The sequence below is a fragment of the Bufo gargarizans genome, chromosome 1 (genome assembly GCF_014858855.1).
Source record: "Bufo gargarizans isolate SCDJY-AF-19 chromosome 1, ASM1485885v1, whole genome shotgun sequence".
Classification (NCBI taxonomy): Eukaryota; Metazoa; Chordata; class Amphibia; order Anura; family Bufonidae; genus Bufo; species Bufo gargarizans.
In genome coordinates, this window is record NC_058080.1 from 737,182,185 (window position 1) to 737,208,466 (window position 26,282).

General features: G+C 46.9%; 1 protein-coding gene across 1 annotated transcript in view; it reads left to right on the forward strand.

Annotated features, from left to right (window-relative positions):
• LOC122924919 (gastrula zinc finger protein XlCGF26.1-like) overlaps nucleotides 1–18,738 on the forward strand; it is a 41,470-nt gene extending 22,732 nt beyond the window's left edge. The window contains exon 4 of the mRNA XM_044276466.1: nucleotides 16,607–18,738. Within this exon, the coding sequence (XP_044132401.1) occupies nucleotides 16,607–17,256 (650 nt within the window). The 3' untranslated portion in view covers nucleotides 17,257–18,738. The remainder of the gene's footprint in view (nucleotides 1–16,606) is intronic.
• The last annotated feature ends 7,544 nt before the right edge of the window (nucleotides 18,739–26,282 follow it).

Below are 26,282 nucleotides of genomic sequence, written 5' to 3' on the forward strand. Positions count from 1 at the left end.
ATCGTAATATCAGTGAGAGGCGAAATACTATCTGACACCGATATCGGAGTTTGACTTTGATGTCTGACTTTCTTCACAGGTCAGGGTCAAATTCACGATGAGATATAGATTTACTTTTTGAACTGTGTGATTTAGCATAAAAATAAATACCTGAGTGCAAAGTGGGTTTACTTACGTTAAATTGCATTAGCGGGTTCACTTCCTTTATAATGCAATAAGCGATTCACTTATTTTATAGTGCATTGGAAGTTCACATACTTTAGGTTGCAATAGGTGTTTACTACATGTAGAGTGCAATAAAGGGTTCATTTACTTTACGGTGCAATAGGGAGCTCACTTTAGGGTGCAACAGGGGTTTGCTTACTTAAAGGGGTTGTCTCACTTCAGTAAGTGGCATTTATCATGTAGAGAAAGTTAATACAAGTCACTTACTAATGTATTGTTATTATCTGTGACGAAAGCACCTTCATCACTGGGAGTTGGAGAGGTCTGCTTGCCAGCCTCTTGCCCTGTGACTATGGCCCCTGTGACGCAATTAACAAGCACAAGGGACATTGCCTGTGACGCAATTAACAAGCACAAGGGACATTGCCTGTGACGCAATTAACAAGCACAAGGGACATTGCCTGTGACGCAATTAACAAGCACCATGGGCATTGCTTGTGATACATTTACCAAACACATTGGGCCTTTTTAAGTTAACGAACGCCCAGCGGGGCTCGGTCATCGACCTCATGGAACTATGTCCGGCCCCTTAATCCAATCATCACCAGGATAGAGAGGAGGGATTTTACTGTTTATATGGGAGTGTGTTATATCGTACTGTATATTGATTGGTCACTGTATTTTGTGTGCCTGTCCTCCATCAGGTCCCCGGGGGAGTAGCCCTTGCTGGAGGACGTGCATTAAAGGCCGTGGCCATCATAGCTGTGGCCATCAATAAAGGAGTCCTGCTTTACCCCTTCATGAAGTCTTGGCTCATGTTTGGGGAATGGGATAACTACACTCTTGCGGATTGCTATATCACAATACTCCCCTGAGTATAAGCTCTTGTAAAAGCTTGTTCCTGCTCTATGGATTTAGGAGAGGTTCACCCACTGGAAGCTAAAGCCCGATCTTGGGTCCAGCGTGGGTGGAGGACGGCGAGGAGCGACTTAATTAGGTGGTACATAGAGCTGTGCTTGCTTCTCCTCCCATTTGTTGCTTGATGCACATGGAGGTGACTAGGAGCAGCACACCATGTGTGCGGCGTCTGCGCTCCTGAACATAGAAGCCCAACGGCTTAGGTAGGTTTAGCGTAGGACCCGCCTGACCTGAGACCACCTTGGTGTTTGTCTATGGAGGACGGCGAGACCCTAATCAAGCTGCGGCGGTTTGTGGGGTCTGTGGTGGTTATGGTGTCCGGTGGAGTGCTTGGAGCCCTCTGGAAGCACTAGGAGCATCCGTCAGCAGAAGGTGCCCAGTAGGGGTGCCAGGCGTTCCGTTACATTATCCATATTGCTTCCTTTGGTTGCTGGATTCTTTTTTCCATTGCGTTATACACTGCTCGTTTCCATGGTTACAGACAACCCTGAAATCCATCAGTGGTGGTCTTGCTTGCACATTATAGGAAAAAGCACTAGTGTATGTACGCTCCCATGGACCCGGCCACCAGAGAGGCTGATGCTTTTTCCTACAGTGTGCAAGCACGACCACCACAGATGGATTGCAGAATGGTCTTTAATCATGGAAACGAGCCGTGTATGATGTGATAGAAAAATGAATCCAGACAGCAAAGGAAGCAATATGGACAATCACATGCGCATTAGGTATTGGGAGACGCGCTGAATGCAGCGTGAATCTCCGCAACTTGGGAAGGGAGTTTTGTCCTCCTTGTTCGATACATGAAATACAGCTTTAATCTCCCAGCAAGGAGTGCTGCAGACTTTCATTGTTTATTCATCATCCTGAATCGAGGGATTACCGCGGGCACCCTTCTTCTCAACTGCCAAAGGAGTGCTGCCTGACTTTTTATGGATCTACTATATATATTTTTTTTAGGTTTGTATTGGGTCTTGAACATGAAAGCTATTAGACTTATACACAGAAACCTTATCATTGCGTTATAGGCTCAGCCTGAAGTGATCATGGATCTTCTCTAGCGATGTGATTTTCCATACAAATACACAAATTCTTTTTGAATCTGACCAGTGAGTAGTCAGACATCAAAGTCAAACATCATTTCTATTTGTCTCCTAGCTTGTGCAGCACGCCAGACCTGCAGGGTATAGCGACAGTGAGGTCACGGTATGGGCAATCGAGGGTTACTCACTTTCTGGAGGACCCTGGGCAGGCATGTAGCAGTGAATGAGAGGCAGACACTAGTTCCTCTGGGGCACACTCTGGGTGTAGAGACCTGGCCTGATGTTGGGTGAGGTGCCCTGGTTGTTGCAGGTGTTTGGAGTGCCTGAGGCAAGGTCCCTTTAAGGTACGTGACGCCAGTGCCTGTAACGGTGGCACACCGGTTTTCAGTAGCAATAAGTGAGGTACACTGATGGTATGGTGAACCAAACGTTGCTTTACTTATAACAGTCCAACTTTGTACATCAAGATGGTAATACAGTCCTTTACAGTCCCAAATGCACAGCAGGTTTATATCACAGCAGGTTTCAATCTCGCTAAGATACTTGGAGGGTATATAATTAATGCTTGGCAGTGCTATGCTTCTCTATCCCCACAGCTATTCTAGCTGGCTGGATCCCAAGGCCCAGATGCCTATTCGCTGGCTTAAATCCTTGGTATGAATTCCTCCCTCCAGTATTGGCACTTGCTTAAGGTTACAATACCTTTGTTTCCTAGTTGTCTCTCTGCTTGAGGTGACAGGTGACTGCGGGTTGCTCCCAGGAGGTGCTGTCCTACTACTGGGGTATCTCAACTGAGCTATCCTTAGCCTCAGGAGCTTCAGGCTGACGAGGTAACTTGTCACAGGACGGTGTACAGGAAACAAGGCAAAGCAACATGTATAAACGACTCGCTGGATCCAAAAACTAAGGAACCAAGGGAGACCCCTGCAGAAGACCTGGCACTTTCCCTGGCTGCTCAGCCTATGCAAAGATCCGAATGGTGGAGGTTTGCATATCCACGAACCTTGACTATAAAGCCCTGAGCACCCTACAATAGTGAGGGGACACGACCACCGGCTCCCTACACAAGATACGGAGGGAGTCAGGGTCACCTGGGATCCAGCAAACAGATAATAACAGATAAAGGTACAACACTTAGCTTTGACGCAAACAGGAGGACAGAGTCAGCGTGCACACACACTCCAGGAAGTAGTATAAGCCGCCCAGAAAAGCCTTCTGGGGAAGATTTTAAAGGGAAGCAATTAGTCCAACACATGACAGCTGAGAGAGGCTGACGAGAGGAGGAGCTGAATACCACAACACAGAAACTCAAGGAGGAGGTTCTGAAAGGCCTCTGTCAGAGCTTCTCAGCTGTCTGGTTGTGACATAACTCCTCTAGTCCCCTGGAATACACTACCACTCCCTTGTCTGGGCCTTCCTATATATATCTAGGGCTCTCTAGCTTCCTCTAACGTCTGGGAGGCTAAACTGCACCCTGACAGGCCTGACACCCAGTTAACACAGGGAAAATACACAAATGCAATAAAACACATTAACTTGTGTAGTGCCCACCTTTACCTAGTGGGACACTACACTTGGGTTTAAAAATATATTTTTGTTATTAAGGTTTCTATTGGGTCTTGAACTCAAAAACCTTTGGTTTGCAATGCAGCAATCTTAACTCTGAGCTATAGGCTCTTTTATAGTTCTATCTATAACTCATTCTGACTGACCCTGACCTGTGAAGAAAGTCCGGTGTCAGAGATAGTATTTTGCCTTATATTATTCTGATACTTGACTATGATATCTGACAAGGTCCTAAAATGAACCCTGTACACTTGGATCTTCTAGTGTTTATTGGTCCAACTGTAAATCAACGCTACAAACCAATATTTCTAAGAAAACTTTTTTATTGACAAGAAAATACAGCATAAAACAATGTTCCTTAATTGTAGTGGACATAGCAAACATTTCTAAACCATACAGAACCACTGTGTTTGTCATTAATTTTCTGAGTGTACAGTATATTACTACCTAAAATAAATAATGGTGCGCAACCATGTTTCGCATTTAATAAATTACATTTTTTTTATTACATGATTACAAAAAAATCGTATGATGCAACAGATCACATTGGAATAAAGTGTGCACCAGTAGTGAAAAACATATCTATTAATTCTAATACATTAATAGTTCATATTTAGACATAAAATATAACCAAGTGCAAATTACTATATGTTGGGTCTCAAAGAAATAAAAAGAAAAAACTAAGTGCAAATAATAATAAATACTGTATTTACATATGTATATATATTTATATCCTCATAACCTACATTTAAAATAAAATGAATGATATAAATCAGAAGTGAGAATAAAGTGCAGCGAAGTCTATAGTCACCGTTAGTAGCCAACAAAATGTCCGACACACGAAGGGGCCACGAAGCTCTACAGCAATAAGCGGGACTACCAACGATGACTAATGACCGGTTGCACTTTATTCTCACTTATGATTTATGTTAATTATGTAGGTCATTATATATTTAATTTTTTTTTTTTTATTGCACTTTGTTATTGATATGGTTATATATTATGCCTAAATATGCACTTTTTAAAGCAATGTTCTTTGTTACATCATATTATATTTTTGAATCATGTAATAAAAAAAAAAAAGATAATTTATTAATCTACTTCATGAAATATTTCTTTGGGTCGTGCACATATTTTAAATTGGTTACAGTGTAGTTTCTAATGATCATTTTCGTTCAGCAGTCAGATGCGGTAAAAGCTCTGAAAACGTTCCTTTATCCCCTGCCCGCGCTATTTTCTAGTCCAGGTAACCGCGCCCCCTTCCTGCCTCTTCGCTATGACTGACAGCCGGCAGTTTGGCAAAGTCAAATACTATAAGTGGAAATCCCTTGCAGCGGGGAGTGGGGGCTCCACTCTTGCATGAGAGCCGCTGCTATTCTAACAGCCTGGACCGGCAGGAGTGCCGATCCGGGCTCTTTAACCCCTTACATGATGTGGGCAATGGCACCCATCGCATGTAAGCGGACTGCCACTGTCTCCTATCGGCACCATGAAAATACGATTGCGGGGTGCCGATGTGTGTAAAGGCTGGCCGAGGTCTGGTATAGGCCCCACACCTGCCTTGAGTGTTGTACAGCAGGCCGTGCCTCTCTGGTGCAGCCTGCTGGTCAATGTCAGTAAAGCACAGACATTAACATGCAATGATCTATAGGGTGAATATTGCTGTTATAATCCCCCTGGGGGACTATTAAATTGGTAATTACAATGTTTTATACTAAAGTATTTATTATAGAACTAATTCTAACCTTTTCTTTGTCTTCAATTCCATGATTAGTTCTAGATGCTATTTCGCCTTCTGTTTTATTTGACTCTGTGACCAGGACTAAATGCATAATAAAACAAGGAGGATAGAAATAATCGGACACACACTGAATTACCGTAGTCATTGTTACAGTTTTATATATAAAGGGATTTTTGTGGACTTGCAGACTGATGAACCGCGCTTACAACAGGCCACAATTATAACGTAGGTGAGCCCAACCCCAATAAACACTGTATCCCCTTCATTGTTAACCACCGGCATTTTCCTATTCGCAGTAGTGGCCGCGTCCGGTAATGTATCTTAGGCTACTTTCACACTTGCGTTGTTAATTCCAGTACTGAGATCCGCCAGAATGATCTCAATACCAGAATAAAACGGATCCGTTTTGATTTGCACATCAGGATGCATCCGTTTCGTTAGGATGCGGTTGTGTATAAATCAAAAACGGAAAAAAACGGGTCAGGCACTAAATACATTGAATGTCAATGGGTGACGGATCAGTTTTTTTAGTCTCCTAGAAAACAGATCCATCACCATTGACTTATATTGGTTTCAGTGCCGACCCCGTTTTTATGACCGGACACAAAACGACAGCTTGCTGCCGGGTCACAAAACGAAAAGCTGCCGGAACGGAAGACGTCCTGAACGGATCTCTTTTCATTCAAAATGCATGGGGACAAAACGGAACCGCTTTTTTTTTACGCTATTGAGATCCTCTGCCGGATTTCAATACCGGAAAACCAGAACGCAAGTGTGAAAGTAGCCTTAGACCCATTGCCTTACATTGGACTGAGCTCCAGTGTTAGGCACAGCCGAAAAATTATGAAAATGTTTTTAGAAAACAATGAAGCAAAACAAGACAACTGAGCAGCCCTCAACTTATCATCAGGAGTCAGCTATAGACCCAGATATCCCCCCACAGAACCTTACCCAGCTATAGACCCAGATATCCCCCCCCCCCCCCCCCCGCAGAACCTTACCCAGCTATAGACCCAGATATCCCCCCCACAGAACCTTACCCAGCTATAGACCCAGATATCCCCCCCCACAGAACCTTACCCAGCTATAGACCCAGATATCCCCCCACAGAACCTTACCCAGCTATAGACCCAGATATCCCCCCCACAGAACCTTACCCAGCTATAGACCTAGATATCCCCCCCGCAGAACCTTACCCAGCTATAGACCCAGATATCCCCCCCACAGAACCTTACCCAGCTATAGACCCAGATATCCCCCCCACAGAACCTTACCCAGCTATAGACCCAGATATCCCCCCCCGCAGAACCTTACCCAGCTATAGACCCAGATATCCCCCCCCCGCAGAACCTTACCTAGCTATAGACCCAGATATCCCCCCACAGAACCTTACCCAGCTATAGACCAGATATACCCCCCCCCCGCAGAATCTTACCCAGCTATAGACCCAGATATCCCCCCCCCCCCCCCGCAGAACCTTACCCAGCTATAGACCAGATATCCCCCCTACAGAACCTTACCCAGCTATAGACCAGATATCCCCCCCACAGAACCTTACCCAGCTATAGACCAGATATCCCCCCCGCAGAACCTTACCCAGCTATAGACCAGATATCCCCCCCCACAGAACCATACCCAGCTATAGACCAGATATCCCCCCCCACAGAACCATACCCAGCTATAGACCCAGATATCCCCCCACAGAACCTTACCCAGCTATAGACCCAGATATCCCCCCCACAGAACCTTACCCAGCTATAGACCCAGATATCCCCCCCACAGAACCTTACCCAGCTATAGACCCAGATATCCCCCCCACAGAACCTTACCCAGCTATAGACCCAGATATCCCCCCGCAGAACCTTACCCAGCTATAGACCCAGATATCCCCCCCACAGAACCTTACCCAGCTATAGACCCAGATATCCCCCCACAGAACCTTACCCAGCTATAGACCCAGATATCCCCCCCACAGAACCTTACCCAGCTATAGACCCAGATATCCCCCCACAGAACCTTACCCAGCTATAGACCCAGATATCCCCCCCACAGAACCTTACCCAGCTATAGACCCAGATATCCCCCCCACAGAACCTTACCCAGCTATAGACCCAGATATCCCCCCCACAGAACCTTACCCAGCTATAGACCCAGATATCCCCCCGCAGAACCTTACCCAGCTATAGACCCAGATATCCCCCCCCCACAGAACCTTACCCAGCTATAGACCCAGATATCCCCCCCACAGAACCTTACCCAGCTATAGACCCAGATATCCCCCCACAGAACCTTACCCAGCTATAGACCCAGATATCCCCCCCACAGAACCTTACCCAGCTATAGACCCAGATATCCCCCCACAGAACCTTACCCAGCTATAGACCCAGATATCCCCCCCCCACAGAACCTTACCCAGCTATAGACCCAGATATCCCCCCACAGAACCTTACCCAGCTATAGACCCAGATATCCCCCCACAGAACCTTACCTAGCTATAGACCCAGATATCCCCCCCACAGAACCTTACCCAGCTATAGACCCAGATATCCCCCCCCACAGAACCTTACCCAGCTATAGACCCAGATATCCCCCCCACAGAACCTTACCCAGCTATAGACCCAGATATCCCCCCACAGAACCTTACCCAGCTATAGACCCAGATATCCCCCCCACAGAACCTTACCCAGCTATAGACCCAGATATCCCCCCACAGAACCTTACCCAGCTATAGACCCAGATATCCCCCCCCCACAGAACCTTACCCAGCTATAGACCCAGATATCCCCCCACAGAACCTTACCCAGCTATAGACCCAGATATCCCCCACAGAACCTTACCTAGCTATAGACCCAGATATCCCCCCCACAGAACCTTACCCAGCTATAGACCCAGATATCCCCCCCCCACAGAACCTTACCCAGCTATAGACCCAGATATCCCCCCACAGAACCTTACCCAGCTATAGACCCAGATACCCCCCCCCCCCCCACAGAACCTTACCCAGCTATAGACCCAGATATCCCCCCCCCACAGAACCTTACCCAGCTATAGACCCAGATATCCCCCCCCCCACAGAACCTTACCCAGCTATAGACCCAGATATCCCCCCCACAGAACCTTACCCAGCTATAGACCCAGATATCCCCCCACAGAACCTTACCCAGCTATAGACCCAGATATCCCCCCCACAGAACCTTACCCAGCTATAGACCCAGATATCCCCCCACAGAACCTTACCCAGCTATAGACCCAGATATCCCCCCCCCCACAGAACCTTACCCAGCTATAGACCCAGATATCCCCCCACAGAACCTTACCCAGCTATAGACCCAGATATCCCCCCCCCACAGAACCTTACCCAGCTATAGACCCAGATATCCCCCCACAGAACCTTACCCAGCTATAGACCCAGATACCCCCCCCCCCCCCACAGAACCTTACCCAGCTATAGACCCAGATATCCCCCCCCCACAAAACCTTACCCAGCTATAGACCCAGATATCCCCCCAACAGAACCTTACCCAGCTATAGACCCAGAGAGCAGTCTGCAGAGCAATTCTTAGTTATGCACCCAGAGAAAAACTCACCTGTTACATTGAAAGTGCTGATAAAACAGCTGTATGCCCCCCCCCCCCTCACTGGCAACCAAACCCGGCGGTCAGCAGCACACCGCTGCTCACTGCTCCTCCTGACCTGAAGCCGCTCCCCTCCTCACTTCGCCGGCACAGTGCACGCAGGGCTCGCCTCTCAGCCTCCGCTCCGTCCCCTAGGTGATTTTAGTGAGCAACTCAGCTGTGGGCCGCGCCGCCCGCAGGTACGGCTTTACTGTGGCTCTCCTGGCTTGAGGGGGCCCCCCTGACTTAGGGGCCCGGTCGCAATTGTGACCCCTATAGCTACGCCAGTGATCCCCACTACTATTCCCCCCATCATACTAAGCTGAGGAGCGGAGAAGGATTCCTTGTGTGTAATGGAGGAGAATCTCCAGAGGTGACATGTCTGAGCTCTCCACCACACTGTCTCCTCACAGCTCATCTTACCTGCAGGCTGGAGGAATGGCTGATACCAGAGAGAACAAGAGCCCTGACTACCGACCAGGACCTGCCCAGTATCTGCTGCACTGCCAGAGCTGAAGGACCTGCCCAGTATCTGCTGCACTGCCAGAGCTGAAGGACCTGCCCAGTATCTGCTGCTGGGTAAAGCCTACAATGTATGGGCTCTGGAGAGGTCTAGGACACTTTATGAGGTGATGTTCTGATATGGAGGCTGAAGGACTTTTCCGACAAGTTTAGACATTAGTTCACAGAAGGATTTGAGGGCGGGGCTAAATTCTATTAAAAGCCCCTTCAATTTATAATGTACTGTGAGAGCTAAAGGTCCGGCGGTGATATCACTGTCATGTGATTAGTGACTCACCAACCTAGCCCCGCCTCCTGCACTAATCACATGATGGTGACGTCACCGCAGGTCCTTCAGCTCTGGCAGTGCAGCAGATACTGGGCAGGTCCTGGTCGGTAGTCAGGGCTCTTGTTCTCTCTGGTATCAGCCATTCCTCCAGCCTGCAGGTAAGATGAGCTGTGAGGAGACAGTGTGGTGGAGAGCTCAGACATGTCACCTCTGGAGATTCTCCTCCATTACACACAAGGAATCCTTCTCCGCTCCTCAGCTTAGTATGATGGGGGGAGTAGTTGTGGGGATAGTGGGAGTTGAACTCATTTGCTGGCCCCTGACTGTCCTGGTGAAGGGCCCCTGCATCCAGGAGGAGACTGAATGGAGCGGGACCTGACCTGAGCTCAGCTCTCTCCAGTCTCTTCTCTAGGAGTTCTGGACACAGCTGAGCACAGCCCAGAGGTGGGACCTGCATCATTTATCTCCTGTGGAGCCACCAGAAATCTCCATGTTGGGGCCCCTGGAATCCATGTGGTGGGGGCTCTGAGAAGCAGGTCCCCTCCAGGCTCAGGAATTGCGATTCTGGAGGTGACATCTGGTCTTGTCCCCTGGATGATTTCCTCTCTTCTCATAAAGGCGCCTGCAGTACTAGAAGCCTCCAGCTCCTCCAGTTCTCTCCTCTTCTCCTGAATGACCACCAAAGATGGACAGGAAGGAGATCGGCAGAAGAATATTAGACCTCACCTTCGAGATCATCTCCCTGCTGAGTGGAGAGGTAAACTTTTCTAGATTTTTCTCCTCTTTATTGTATTCTGTAACAAGTCAGACATCAGTAAGGGAAAATCAGTCATAGGAAGTGATCGGAAGAGTCCAGAGTCCTGGAGACTGGCCTCCAGACCTTCCAAGTGATGGAGAACCTGAAGATCAGCCCCCAGTATGGTGAGTGCTGTGTCATGTGACCAATAGTCATGTTGTAGGACCCATGAGAAGGTAAGTAGGCACTTTGTAACCAGGAGGAAAGGGCCGGAGGAGAGCACATGGCCCTGAAGGATTTATTTCCTAAGTGTCTCTCTCCATCCACAGGAGTACACAATAGTAAAGAAGACATCGGGGGACTGTGTGACTCCCATCATCCATCTCCAGGAGTCAGGAGGGCGGAGCAGGACCCCTCCCCCCATCACAGAGACATCCCCTCACCCCCTGATACATGAGCAGAAGATCCTAGAACTCACCCACAAGATGATGGAGCTGCTGACTGGAGAGGTGACACTGTTGGGAATGCTGGGAAATTCTCCAGTAACAGCACTGGAGGGGTCTGGGTGATGACGGTGTCATTGTGTTGTCAGGTTCCTATAAGGTGTCAGGATGTCACTGTCTATTTCTCCATGGAGGAGTGGGAGTATATAGAAGGACACAAGGATCTGTACAAGGAGGCCATGATGGAGGAGCACCAGCCTCTTATATCACAAGGTAAGACCCGTCATGTGCAGTGTGTACACGTCTGTGCAGTGACATGTAATGGAGGAGCACCAGCCTCTTATATCGCAGGGTAAGAGCCATCATGTGCAGTGTATACACGTGTGTGCAGTGACATGTAATGGAGGAGCACCAGCCTCTTAAATCACAAGGTAAGACCCGTCATGTGCAGTGTATACACGTGTGTGCAGTGACATGTAATGGAGGAGCACCAGCCTCTTATATCACAAGGTAAGAGCCGTCATGTGCAGTGTATACACGTGTGTGCAGTGACATGTAATGGAGGAGCACCAGCCTCTTATATCACAAGGTAAGAGCCGTCATGTGCAGTGTATACACGTGTGTGCAGTGACATGTAATGGAGGAGCACCAGCCTCTTATATCACAAGGTAAGAGCCGTCATGTGCAGTGTATACACGTGTGTGCAGTGACATGTAATGGAGGAGCACCAGCCTCTTATATCACAAGGTAAGAGCCGTCATGTGCAGTGTATACACGTGTGTGCAGTGACATGTAATGGAGGAGCACCAGCCTCTTATATGACAGGGTAAGAGCTGTCATGTGCAGTGTATACACGTGTGTGCAGTGACATGTAATGGAGGAGCACCAGCCTCTTATATCACAAGGTAACACCGGTCATTTGCAGTGTATGAACGTGTGCAGTGACATGTAATAGAGGCGCACCACACATTAGACTCTTTACACATGACGTTAAGTCCCTGAATTTTCCTTGTAAGTCAGACATATTGATGGGCTCCATTCACCTGAAGGATCTCCGGTGGCTTCCTGCTAAAGTAATTCTTCTCCAGGAGCTGTTGGGGGATGTCTCGGTGCAGATGCCCCTTTTTGATGCAGTAGATGATTGTTGAGATCTTCATCTCTTCCCTAACCCAGTTCCTACGGAAGATGATAGGAGGATCTGTCGTCTGTCTCTCCTTTTCCATCATTGTCGGCAGAAATGTTGTCAGCAGTTTGTTCTTCAGTAGCTCTTCTGTGGGATCAGACCAGATAGTCTTCTTCTCCTCCGCGCACTAGTCATTAGTGAGCCTTGTACTTTAATGTGGATTCTATCTCTTGAAATTTACCTCAAAAGCAGAGGTGTCCTCTGGTGCTGTAGAAGGCTCTTAAAAGGATTCACTCTCCCCAGCCATATACAGGTCCTTCTAAAAAAAATTAGCATATTGTGATAAAGTTCCTTATTTTCTGTAATGTACTGATAAACATTAGACTTTCATATATTTTAGATTCATTACACACAACTGAAGTAGTTCAAGCCTTTTATTGTTTTAATATTGATGATTTTGGCATACAGCTCATGAAAACCCCAAATTCCTATCTAAAAAAATTAGCATATCATGAAAAGGTTCTCTAAACGAGCTATTAACCTAATCATCTGAATCAACTAATTAACTCTAAACACCTGCAAAAGATTCCTGAGGCTTTTAAAAACTTCCAGCCTGGTTCATTACTCAAAACCGCAATCATGGGTAAGACTGCCGACCTGACTGCTGTCCTAGAAGGCCATCATTGACACCCTCAAGCAAGAGGGTAAGACACAGAAAGAAATTTCTGAACGAATAGGCTGTTCCCAGAGTGCTGTATCAAGGCACCTCAGTGGGAAGTCTGTGGGAAGGAAAAAGTGTGGCAGAAAACGCTGCACAACGAGAAGAGGTGACCGGACCCTGAAGAAGATTGTGGAGAAGGACCGATTCCAGACCTTGGGGGACCTGCGGAAGCAGTGGACTGAGTCTGGAGTAGAAACATCCAGAGCCCCCGTGTACAGGCGTGTGCAGGAAATGGGCTACAGGTGCCGCATTCCCCAGGTCAAGCCACTTTTGAACCAGAAACAGTGGCAGAAGCGCCTGACCTGGGCTACAGAGAAGCAGCACTGGACTGTTGCATGTCATTCAGAAATCAAGGTGCCAGAGTCTGGAGGAAGACTGGGGAGCGGGAAATGCCAAAATGCCTGAAGTCCAGTGTCAAGTACCCACAGTCAGTGATGGTCTGGGGTGCCATGTCAGCTGCTGGTGTTGGTCCACTGTGTTTTATCAAGGGCAGGGTCAATGCAGCTAGCTATCAGGAGATTTTGGAGCACTTCATGCTTCCATCTGCTGAAAAGCTTTATGGAGATGAAGATGTCATTTTTCAGCACGACCTGGCACCTGCTCACAGCGCCAAAACCACTGGTAAATGGTTTACTGACCATGGTATTACTGGGCTCAATTGGCCTGCCAACTCTCCTGACCTGAACCCCATAGAGAATCTGTGGGATATTGGGAAGAGAAAGTTGAGAGACGCAAGACCCAACACTCTGGATGAGCTTAAGGCCGCTATGGAAGCCTCCTGGGCCTCCATAACACCTCAGCAGTGCCACAGGCTGATTGCCTCCATGCCACGCCGCATTGAAGCATCCTGGGCCTCCATAACACCTCAGCAGTGCCACAGGCTGATTGCCTCCATGCCACGCCGCATTGAAGCAGTCATTTCTGCAAAAGGATTCCCGACCAAGTATTGAGTGCATAACTGAACATCATTATTTGAAAGTTGACTTTTTTGTATTAAAAACACTTTTCTTTTATTGGTCGGATGAAATATGCTAATTTTTTTAGATAGGAATTTTGGGTTTTCATGAGCTGTAGCCAAAATCATCAATATTAAAACAATAAAAGGCTTGAACTACTTCAGTTGGTGTGTAATGAATCTAAAATATATGAAAGTCTAATGTTTATCAGTACATTACCGAAAATAATGAACTTTATCACAATATGCTAATTTTTTTAGAAGGACCTGAATATCGAACAAAAGGCCGGCACTTCACTTCTTGTATCAATCTCAGCTTTATTCAAGCATAGAGGAGAAACAGCGCTGATACGACACGTGTTTCGGCTCGAATGCGAGAATATTTTGAATATTTTGTTCTATATTGAAAGTGGGTTCTCTTACCCTGGACGCGAGCACCACGATTCTGGAAGAGGAGTGCCGACTGTTTCCATTTGATTGTAGCCATATATATCTGTATGCTCATTCTTAAAATGTACTAATGTGGAAAAGGAGCCATCATCCCACTGCCCACCATTTGCTCTCATAGACCAGAGGATACTTTGGGCCTGTGGCCTGCTAGGTGCTGAGACCTCGGCACAGGTGGTGAGGAGCAGAATATTGTTATTTCCCCCCGATATATAAACCTAGAAGTGAAGGAGCTGAGAGAAGTGTCTGATCTATAGACGGATCTACAGGAGGCCATGTATTCAGTCACTGTGTGCTTGTGTCTCCACAGATGGATCCAGGAGGAGAAATCCACCAGAGAGATGTCCTCGTCCTCTGTATTCCCAGGACTGTCCAGAGGAGAAGGTCCTGGAGAATCTTCAGGTAGATGGAGCTGAGCCCTATACACATCTATATAGGGGGGTCCTGCAGTCAGAGGGGTCATAGATTGTGGGGGTCTCTCATGTGGATCTGTTAGATTTCCCACCTGTCTGCTGTATTGTACTGAATTGTTACAGATGACAAATCAGGGGGAAGATCTGACTGATATTAAAGTAGAGGATGAAGAAGAGAGGATGATGGGCGATCCCCCGTGTAAGAGTGAGGAGGAGGAGGAGGAGGACATTACAGTAGATGTCATCACAGGTATGGAATCATGAATGGACAAAGCGACTTCAGATTATTATTATTTTTTTTTCTGTGATTTTTTTGTTTATGTAGTGTTTGCTTGAGGGAGTGGCACCTTCAAGTGTGAATGCGCACCTAGTATCTTGGGAGTAGCATTCCTCTGCCCTTTTGCCCCCCTCCCCTATCCAATGAGCGCCTTAATTAGGTGGTACATATGGCTGTGCTTGCTCCTCCTCCCATTGGTTGCTTGATGCACATGGAGGTTACTAGGAGCAGCACACCATGTGTGCGGCGTCTGCGCTCCTGAACATAGAAGCCCAACGGCTTAGGTAGGTTTAGCGTAGGACCCGCCTGACCTGAGACCACCTTGGTGTTCGGTAGGTGGGCTTAGATGTGTTTTGATCAAAATATATTGACTAAGTGTCTCAGACATTATCATATCAGAGTGAGGACTTAGTCCATATATAGTGCTTGCATCTACTTTACTAAGTGCATTATTATCTTATTTCTGTGGTTGACTTCAGATTCTGCCCTTGGTGCCTTCTGGGCAGGAGGAGAATCTGATCACCGGCTGCTGCGCTGCTCTTTGATTGGAGATGTCCCTATCACATCATGTAGTGTTCCACTTATCCAGCTGACAGTGATTACCGGGGATAATGCAGGCACAGCTTTTGTGTCTGTGATATCATGATGAGTTATATGTACCTCATGCAGGAATTACATGCCGCCAGTGACCTTCATGTACTGTCATTGTGCATTGAGGCTTTGCAAAGATGTATGGATTATTCAAAAATTTTTCATAATGGTTAAAGGGTTTTGCAGTGTGAGATATCAGCAGCAGAGGAGGAGGAGGTACTTTAAAAAGAGCTTGTCAGGTAATCCATAGGTGGGCTTTATAGTATGGATTTTACTAATAAAACCACAATGTCCATCAGGTCTAAGAAATTGATTTAATAGTGAATGCAGTTTGTGATCAGGAATGTCGTGATAGATCCTGTTACGTTAACTTATTGTATTAGTGTGATGCCCACTTGGCACAGAAATGTCAAATATGTTGTCAGAAGACAGGCTTGTTGGGTTTTTCACGATTTTTAGCTAGATTTGGGTAATAAAATTAGATGTAGACCAGAATCCTGAACTTTGTGTTATAGAAAACTTTAAAAGGCTGGAGTCACACATTCAGTTTTGGTGCTGCTTTTTGAACCAAAGCCAGAAGTGTCTTGAAAATACATGACTTACTATATACCTCTAGTTCCTGCTGGATACACTTCCAGCCTAATAGAAATCTATAAATTTGTCTACTCTAGATTATTAAAAACGCCACAAATTAAACTTTTTATTTTAGCAGAAAATCCCAGTACAAATTCTGAAGGAAATTTGTTGTCACCAAATTATAAAGTAGAAGATGAAGATATGCAGCGCTCTTCAGGAGAAAATATTAATGTACATCCAGGACTTCACAGTACATATAATCTTCCTAATCATGAGGAACCTTCTCTTGACCAGAAAGAGGGTGAAATGTTTGACTGTGGTAAAGAGTTCACAAAAAGATCAAGTCTTTCTACATATAGAAGAATTCGCAGCGGGGAGAAGCCATACTCCTGTTCAGAATGTGGGGAGTTCTTTACAGATAAAACACATCTTGTTAGACATAAAAAAAGCCACACAGGAGAGATGTTTAAGTATTCAGAATGTGGGAAAGGTTTTAAAATGAAATCAAATCTTGTTATACATGAGAGACTTCACACAGAAGAGAGGCCATATTCATGTTCAGAATGTGGGAAATGTTTTAAAGATAAATCAAGTCTTGTTAGACATGAGAAAAGTCACACAGGAGAGAAGCCATATTCATGTTCAGAATGTGGGAAATGTTTTACACAAAATTCACATATTGTTAGGCATAGGAGAACTCACACAGGAGAGAAGCCGTTTTCGTGTTCAGAATGTGGGAAATGTTTTACACAAAAGCCATATCTTGTTACACATCAGAGATTTCACACAGGAAATAAGCCTTATTCATGTTCAGAATGTGGGAAATGTTTTGCACAAAAATCAGATATTGTTAGGCATGAGAGAAGTCACACAGGAGAGAAGCCATATTTGTGTTCAGAATGTGGGAAATGTTTTACACAGAAATCAGAACTTGTTACACATCAGAGATTTCACACAGGAGAGAAGCCATATTCATGTTCAGAATGTGGGAAATGTTTTACAGATACATCAGGTCTTCGTAGACATAAAAGAAGTCACACAGGAGAGAAGCCATATTCATGTTCAGAATGTGGGAAGTGTTTTGCACAAAAAACAGATCTTGTCACACATCAGAGAAGTCACGCAGGAAAAACATTCTGAAATCAGCAGATTCCATTTGGGTACAAATAAATTCAAACCAAAGTGACAGTGCTCAGATTGCCCTAATAAATTATGGATGACATTGTGAAGTCTTGTAGGGTTTTAACGTCAAGGCAGCATTGGCAATCTTAAAGTGGCAGTGAAATATATAGATATGGATAAACAGATGGTGGCCGGTGGTAATAAGCAAACTGTTTAACAACACATTGCACTTTTGTCTTTGTTATGCTTTTTAAAATATAGAAAATCATCCAAAACATCTCTCTAATGGGGTGGATGTCTGGCAGTGTTTACACTCAGGGTGGTGTCAGAAGCAATGGCTTGTTCTGAACAAGAATGCTCACTTTTTGGGGAGCAGCAGCAGTATTGTACTGAACCTGACGGACAAGGCAGGAGATGTGCATCTGTGTAGGGGTAGTAGAAATGGGAGCAGTACAATATTATCCTGACAAAGTAGGAAATCCGCAGCTGTGCAGGGAGTAGAAGTAATAGCAGCAGGTGTAGTGGTAGCTGCAGCAGCAGGAGTACAGTATGAAACATGACAGACAAGGAGGCAGGAGATTTGCGGCTATGTAGGAGTAGCAGTAGTGGCAATGGTGGCAGTAGTAACTGTAGCAGTACGGTATGAAACCTGACAGACAAGGCAGGAGATTTGCGGTTGTCTTGGTGTAGCAGTTGGTGGCAGTAGAAGCTGCAGCAGTACGGTATTCCTGCGGCTCGTCCACTCTGTTTACTCAGAAGGCCATGAGGTCGGGGTATGTGCTGAGGAAAGGGCACAGCACAGGTACAACTAAACCTGGTTGTTCAGTTGGTGTCTATCAGTTTGCTGATTTGCATCTGGTCGGTGCAGTGGTTGAATAATCTTCCATCATGTTCAGCAATCTGTTTTGGCTGCTGCTGCTGGATCTGGGCATGGCTGTACACATATCTGTCCCTGTGGTCTGTCGCAGTGCTTGTCCCCAACTATATTCACACTGGCTGCGGTGAGCAGTGGCAGTGCTTCTCTCCCTATGTCTCCAGTGGCTGATTAGTTAGCGAGTGCATCGGGGAGATACATGATCCGGCTTCCATCTTCTGTCTGCAGTGTACTAAACACTGAATTCGGGTTTTTATTAGCAGTCTGCAGATTTCAAACCAGTATCTAGATCTGGATGTAATAAAAAAATTTGAATAGCCCATAACTTCCATTCAATTTCATGGACATTCCAGAAACAGTAGGGCAGGAAATTTGGCAGTTTTTTTTAAACCAGACCAGATCTTGCAGCTTGGATCTTTGATATAGTGGCCAATAGGACAAGATCAGGGCCCCCCCCCATTCTAAAGATAAGTGCAGATCCAAGAGGTGGACCCCACATTTCAGATATGTCTGAAATCATAATAAAACAACTCTGCTGTTTTCATTATATTGCACATAATGTTATGTAGCATCGCCCTGAAGTGTCCTCCATGAATGTTTAACAATAAAGCGTTTCATTTATGAAATTATTTTTGTTGTTTCTTTCTGTGGTTCCAAGAATGTCCTTTCTAGACCCAAGAATTTCAGCAGTTGCACTTTTAGTTTTGGGCTACGGGATCTTCTCAGGAATAACCATGATGTCATTGCAGAACAATGCTATTTTCAATTCACTAGACTGTATTTTAAAGGGGTTTCTCAACTTTAAACTTTTTAATAGACCCCTTCAGAGCGTCTGGACCCGCAGTAGGGTTTATATTTACCGTGTCCCTGTCACTGCATCCTGGTTCCATTGCTAACTCTGCAGGTCCTAGGTCTCTGAGAATCATCATCCTTTTGAGGAAAAGGTGGGGGGGGGGCACATGACCATTGCAGCCAAATCGCTGCCTGTAGTAGTGATGTCACCCACTCAGTATGTCCCTGAGTCACGTGCCACACAGGTGACATTTTACCACTATGGCTAGTGATTGGCTGCAGTGGTTACATGTCCCCTCAACCCTTCCTCAACAGGATGTTAATTCCCAGGCACTGGAGGCATTCTATACTCCAGTCTTATATGAACTATGGAATATCTTCTAGAGGTCTGTGTGCCCCAAAAAATCCAATACTACACCAGCTAAGGGCTATGGAGGGCATGCCCCTTTTGTTAAGCCCCACCTGCTTTTTAGAAAAGGGTTGACAGTGTTAGAAACCCACAGAAAGTCACAAATGTGCATAAAATGATGCCTACACAAAATATTGCAACTTCTGTACAAACAGGCTTTAAAAAAGTAATTTTATAATTTATAGTCTAATACTGTCTCTTGTAGGAGGTTTCCTGGGATTTGCTTATTGAGGAGCTTAGGATAAGTCAACAGTATCAAATGGGCAGAGGTCTGGCACTCCTGCTGATCAGCTGTTTTCAGAAGTTCCAGCGCTGGAAACAGGCACTCCTAATTCACAGCTCTGTCTACCATATAGTGGCTGGGCCTGGTTACTAGCTCCTCCTCCCCCCAGGCACCATCCTCCTCTGACTCCTCTTTAGACTCTTGCTGACTTGTCTCAGATGGAGTAGCCCCCCCTGGGAATTCATTCAGCATTGCGACTCCCTCATCTTCCTGCTCCTCGACAGCTTGATCAATGACACAACGCAATGCAAGCTCCAGAAAGAATGCATAAGGTACGATGTCACTGATAGCGCCCTGGCTGCGATTGACCAGTTTGGTGATCTCATCTAATGGCCGCAGAAGTCTGCATGCGTCGCGCATGAGCAGCCACTGTCGAGGTAAAAAAAAAACAAGCTTCCCAGAACCTGTCCTGCCGCAGAGTTCGTACAGGTAGTTGTTAACGGTATGTTTCTGCTGAAGCAGCCTATAATGCATATACAAGGTGGAGTTCCAGCGCGTCGGGCAGTCACAAATCAGACGACTGACGGGCAAGTGGTGTCGCTGCTGAACATCAGCTAGACGAGCCATGGCCGTGTAAGATCTTCTAAAATGGCCAGAGATTTTCCTGGCCTGCCGCAAGACATCCTGGACCCCGGGGTATTTGGCAACGAATCGCTGCACAACTAAGTTCAGGATATGTGCCGTGCACATGTGTCATTTTGCCCTGTTTCAGCGCACTCAGCAGATTGGCACCGTGGTCGCACACCACTTTACCAACTGTGAAATTGAGTGGGGTTAGCCACTGATCGGCCTGTGACTGCAGAGCTGAAAGGACTGCAGGACCGGTGTGGCTCTTGGCTTCCAGGCACAACAGCCGCAGCACAGCATGGCAACGCTTCACCTGGCACATTGAATAGGTTTTGGGGGGCGCAGCAGAAGAGACGGTAGAAGTGGAAAAGGAGGAGTCGGACGAGGGGGAGACAGAGGATGGAGTAGGAGAAGAAGAGGCAGGCCTGCATGATATCCGTGGTGGTAACACCAAATCCACACGGGTGCCACGGGCTACATGCTTGACGGCAGTCAAGTTATGTACCTTCCCTGCCCGTGTTTGCTAGACCACGTGTCTGTGGTCAGATGTGTGTAAGCACCGACAGTGTGCCAGAGATATATTAACTTGCCGCTGAATGTGGCCATATAGTTCAGGGATGCCCTTCTGGGAGAAATATTTCCTTCCGGGGACCTTCCATTGCGGTGTGCTAATGGACTCTGAGTCCACCAATTTATATGGCAGCAGTTGGCGGGCTAGCAGTTCAGACAAGCCAGTGGTCAGCCGTTGGGCAAGAGGATTATCCAGCATCATCATTTTTTTTTACTCTCGAACATTTTGGGCCACGGAAGCTTGCCTTGTGCCAGATGAACGGGACGACGGCACAGTGGAAGGTGTCGGACAAATGTGAGGAGAGAGAAGAGGCAGGATATGGAGCACCAGGAGTGTGGCTTTGTGGATTCTGATGGCATTGCTCCCACTGGGCTCGATGATGGGAGGCCAGGTGCCTTCTTAAGGCGGTCGTCCCTAGGTTAGTGTTGGGCTTACCGCGACTTATGCGTTGATAGCACAGGCTGCAGATGGCAACACTATTATCAGCAACTGACACGTTAAAAATCCCCACACTGCTGAGCCATGTGCCGGCATCCTGGGACCGCAAGATGTGATCGTGCATGGTGGATGTCTCGCTCCAGATACATTTGCAGTCTGCTTTTTGCCTCCTGTGCACTGCGAGTTCTGCCTGCTTCTCCTCACAATCTGCTGCTCCGTCTCTCCCTCTGAACTTTCCTCCTTCTTCCTCTCTTGTGGGCACCCACGTGATGTCTATCGACACGTTACCAGCGTCACCTACACCAACACTGACATTAAAGATCTCGGAGTAGGTAGCAACAGCTGGGACCACTTTCCTGTGGGCCGATCTGGGTACTGTTGTCAGTCCGCTGGGTGGCGGCCGCTGCTACCACCTCTTCCTCATCCGATGCCAAGAATGGCTGCGCATCGGTAAGGTCTGGGAATTGATGGGAAATAATTCCTCTGACTTGAGTGGAGGGGCTATGGTGGTGGTGGTGGTGTCTTTGGCACAGCAGAGGGTGGGTAGGGTGCAGATACAGAGGATGAGGAGGGTGCATAAGCGGAAGATCTGAGTGAGCCACTCAACCAACTCTGGTGCATCCATTGACATAATCGCACGCACCTTCTTCAACTTCCCACTTAGGCTCCGGCCTGGTGCACCTGCCCGACCCTGTGACAAAGTCCCTATAGAAGAGCAGTATTTGTGGAAGCAGTTATATAGAACCCCTTAATCAGTTTTTTGGGGGGGCAACTGGTATATCACACCAGTTGCAATTATTTGTTCCAATAGGGTTTGTCCCTCTGTATAGCTGCAAATGCACCATATAGAAATTATATTCTAGGTATATCGCACCCCTGCCTCAATCAGATTTTTTTGGGGGACACTGGTATGGTATATCACACCAGTTGCAAGTTGTTCCAATAGCGTTTGTCCCTCTGTGTAGCTGCAGTATCGCAGCAGAACCGCACACAACTGCTGCACAATACAAATGCACTATAATATACTTTCTATGTTAGAAAGTATATTATAAGTATCACACCTCTCAGTATGTCACACCTATCGATAGCACACCTGTATCAGTCCTTAAAAGGACTTTTTTTGGCCCTATTAGCTAGCGTTTGGTGTCTCTATACTCTCTAACAGTCTGTCCCTGCTCTACACAGCAACCTCTCTCTACACTGGCAAAAAAATGAATGTAAAATGGCGGCCAGATCGGGTTTATTTATATGGTAGGTGGTATGTCCATGTGCTGAAATGTCTCAAATGGATGTCCTGTCCCACCTGATGGATGTGTCATGGGTCAAAGTTCTGCACAATGCAAAGAATATGGTGCCGGGCAATTCGCAAGGCCATCTTTACTGGAGTGTCCTCTACTTATTGAGGTAAGGCAGATGATCTTAGTGCATTTATCAATATTCTGCTGGTGTTTGTGACTGTAATTTCACTTCCATTTCGCTGTTCTGATGTATTTCACCCAGCAAATAGCCTCTGGCCAGACTTCCCCTGATGTGGAAACCTTAAGGAGATGCGGTGACCCAAAACCTCTTGCTTCAGCCGATCCAGATACTACTTGTTGTCAAAGCAATAGGATTTGGAAGCGTCAATTTTGACGTAAATTTGTTTTCCCTTAGTCCTAACAGCAGCACAAGTGGGGTATTTGCCCCTGTGAAGCTGGTCAGGACAGGCGGAATTTTTAATGAACACAAAAAATTTCTGCCTAAGTATCCTAATTAGTAATTAATTAATTAAGCCCCTACTCCATATAACCCGGCCCCTAACTGGACGGGGTTGCTTTATAACAAGTAAATGATAATAATCACACAAGGGGAGGGAAATTTGTGTGCTGCTGTTAGGACTAAGGGAAAACAAATTTACGTCAAAATTGACGCTTCCCTTTCGTCCTAACCAGCAGCACAAGTGGGGAAGTAGCAAGAAACCTCACCCAAATTGGGCGGGCTCCCTACTCCCCTCTCAGGAGAGGGCGGCACTTAAAACGGATTGTCCAAAGGCCATTCCCTCCGCCTGTCTAGCCTCTAGACGATAATGCGAGATGAAGGTGTTCAGAGAACTCCAAGAAGCGGCTGCACAAATCTGATCCAGGGGGATCAGTTTCTTCTCTGCATAAGAGGTGGATACAGCCCTGGTAGAATGGGCGGAGACAAAAGAAGGAGGTGTCAAATCTTGGGACAGAAAGGCCAGACGGATTGCTTCTTTAATCCACCTGCTCAGAGTGGGTTTGGAGGCCTTCAGACCCCTGTTCTTCCCTGAATAGGTCAGAAGGAGGTTTTCCGACCTTCTGAATTCGCTTGTTCTGTCCAAATATATCCTAAGACCTCTTGAGATGTCCAATGTAAGGAGCTTTTCCTCCTCGGGAGAAGTCGCAGCCGGTGAAAAAGTGGGCAGACATATCGTCTGATTGATATTAGAAAAGGTCGGAACCTTTGGTAAAAAGGTTGGCAAAAACCTTAACAGGACCTTGTCCTGAAGGAATTTTAAATAGGGCTCAGAAGCCCCCAGAGCCTGAAGTTCCCCAACTCTCTTAGCTGATGTGATAGCTAGTAAGAAGGTGATCTTCAGGGATAGGAACCTCAAGTCTACCTCATTTAAAGGCTCAAAGGGGGAAACACATAACCCTTTTAGAACCACTGTTAAGTCCCACTGTGGGACTGGTCTCAGGATTCTGGGTTTAAGCCTCTCGGCTCCCTTCAGGAACCTTTTGATTAGGGGGTCCTGAGAAATCGGTCTGCTAAGGCATGCCGATAAGGCAGAGACGTGAGCTCTGAGTGTAGATGGGCTTAGACCCTTGTCTAGACCATCCTGGAGGAATTGTAGAATAGCGGGGAGAGGAGGGTCTGAGGCAACTACCTCTCTGTCATTACACCATTGCAGGAATATTCTGTAGATTCTAGAATACTTCTTGCTTGTAGATTCCGCTCTGGAGTGAGAAATTGTTCTCAGGACCTCCACAGATAACCCTCTAGCTTCTAGAAGGGACCTGTCAATCTCCAGGCTGTCAGATTGAGCCTCCTCAGATCTAGACAGGGACCTGTGTCCTGATACACAAGGTCCTGTATTAGGGGAAGTCTCCAATAATTGCCCTGACTCATCTGCATGAGCTGGGTGAACCAAGACCTCTTTGGCCAGAATGGCATGATGGCGATCACCGAGGTCTGGTCTTGCTTGATCTTCATCAATACCCTCAGTTTAATCGAAATTGGAGGGAAGATGTATGCCAGCCTGAACCTCCAAGTTATGGACAGAGCGTCTATCACTACCGGGTTGTCCTCCCTGTAAAGGGAACAGAACTTGCTCACCTTGGCGTTCAATCGGGTAGCCATCAGGTCGATTTCCGGGGTGCCCCACCGCTGGACAATCGTGGAGAAGATACTCTTGTTCAGGGACCACTCCCCTGGAACTGGTAGACCCCGACTCAGGCGATCTGCGACCACATTGAGATCCCCTTTGATATGGACTACCATTAGGTGGGACAGGTTGTCCTCTGCCTAAGAGAGAATAGAACCCACCTCCCTCAGGAGGGTTTGGGATCTCGTCCCTCCCTGTCTGTTCAGGTAAGCGACCACAGTCGTGTTGTCTGTCCGGACTCTCACCGCTTGACTGCGGATGAGAGGATCAAAATGAAGGAGGGCTAGTTTGACCGCTCTCAGCTCTCTCAAATTGGAGAGGATTTTCTCCTGGGGATTCCAAGTACCTCGTACTGGGTTGTCCTCCAGATGGGCCCCCCAGCCCAGCAGTGAAGCGTCCGTGGTCAACGTGACCCAACGAGGTTGGATCAGAGACCTCCCATCTTTTAGGTTCTTCCACCACCTGAGCGAAGAACGGACTTCTACCGACAGGGAGTGCATTCTGTCTAGGTCTCTGGGCTTGCGACTCCAAGCTGCTAAGACCTCCTCCTGAAGAGGGCGTAAGTGCCATAAGGCCCAAGAAACTGCCTCTGCAGATGCTGACATATGGCCTAACATCCTCATAAGAACCCCTATGGAGACTCGTTTGGGCGGTATAAGAGACTGTGCGGCTTTTATTACTCTGTCCCTCCTCTGTGGGGACAGGTACAGGGTCATCAGTTGTGAATCGATCACAAACCCCAAGAACGTTCTCGTGGTTGAGGGGACTAAGTGCGACTTGTCCCAATTTATCAACCAACCCAGACCGTGGAGAATCTGGAGAGCTTGATGAAGCTGACTCTGCAGGACGTCTGCGTTTGCGGCTTTTAAAAGCCAATCGTCCAAGTACGGTACGACCTCTAGCCCAAGAAGTCTTAAATGGGCGACCACAGGAGCCACTACCTTTGTAAACGTGTGCGGAGCAGAGGATATGCCGAAGGGCAATACAGCAAACTGGTAGTGCTTTACTACCCCTTGCAAGGCCACAGCAACTCTGAGATATTTCCTGTGTGCTGGGCAGATGGGAACATGAAGGTAAGCATCCTTCAGGTCTATAGTTACCATCACATCTCCTGGGTTCAGGATGTTTATTACAGAGCGAATGGTTTCCATCCGGAAACGCTTCTTCCTGATAAAACGATTTAAGTAACGTAAATCGATGATCATCCGCCAGTCTCCTGATGGTTTTTCTACCAGAAAGATGGGAGAATAAACCCCCTGCCGCCACTCGCGAGGAGGAACCTCCTCTAATGCTCCTTTCTGTATATACTGGAGAACCGAGTCTTCCAGGATTAATTGCTTGTCGGGTGCTAACGTCCTTGTTAGGACGAACTTGTCCCGAGGAAGGGAAATTAAATCTATTATGTACCCTGATGCTATCACTTGTAGCACCCAAGGGTCTGGAATTTTTTGCATCCAAAAACTTTTGAATAGCCTCAAACGTCCACCGACTGGGGAACTGAAAACTGGTCCTTCCTCTGGGACCCCGGGGGTGGGGAAGGGGAATTGACGGGCTGTAGTGTAACAGTCCTACAGGCTCACCTGTGTCAGAGGACCGCTGGCTGGAGGTAGGAGTGGAGCCCAGTGGCAAGGACCGCAGGCAGGTAGTAAGCATGGTCAGACAATCCGGATGGCAACGGTGGTAGCAGTTCAGTAGGTAGGGATAAGGCAGAAGAGTAGTCGGTAG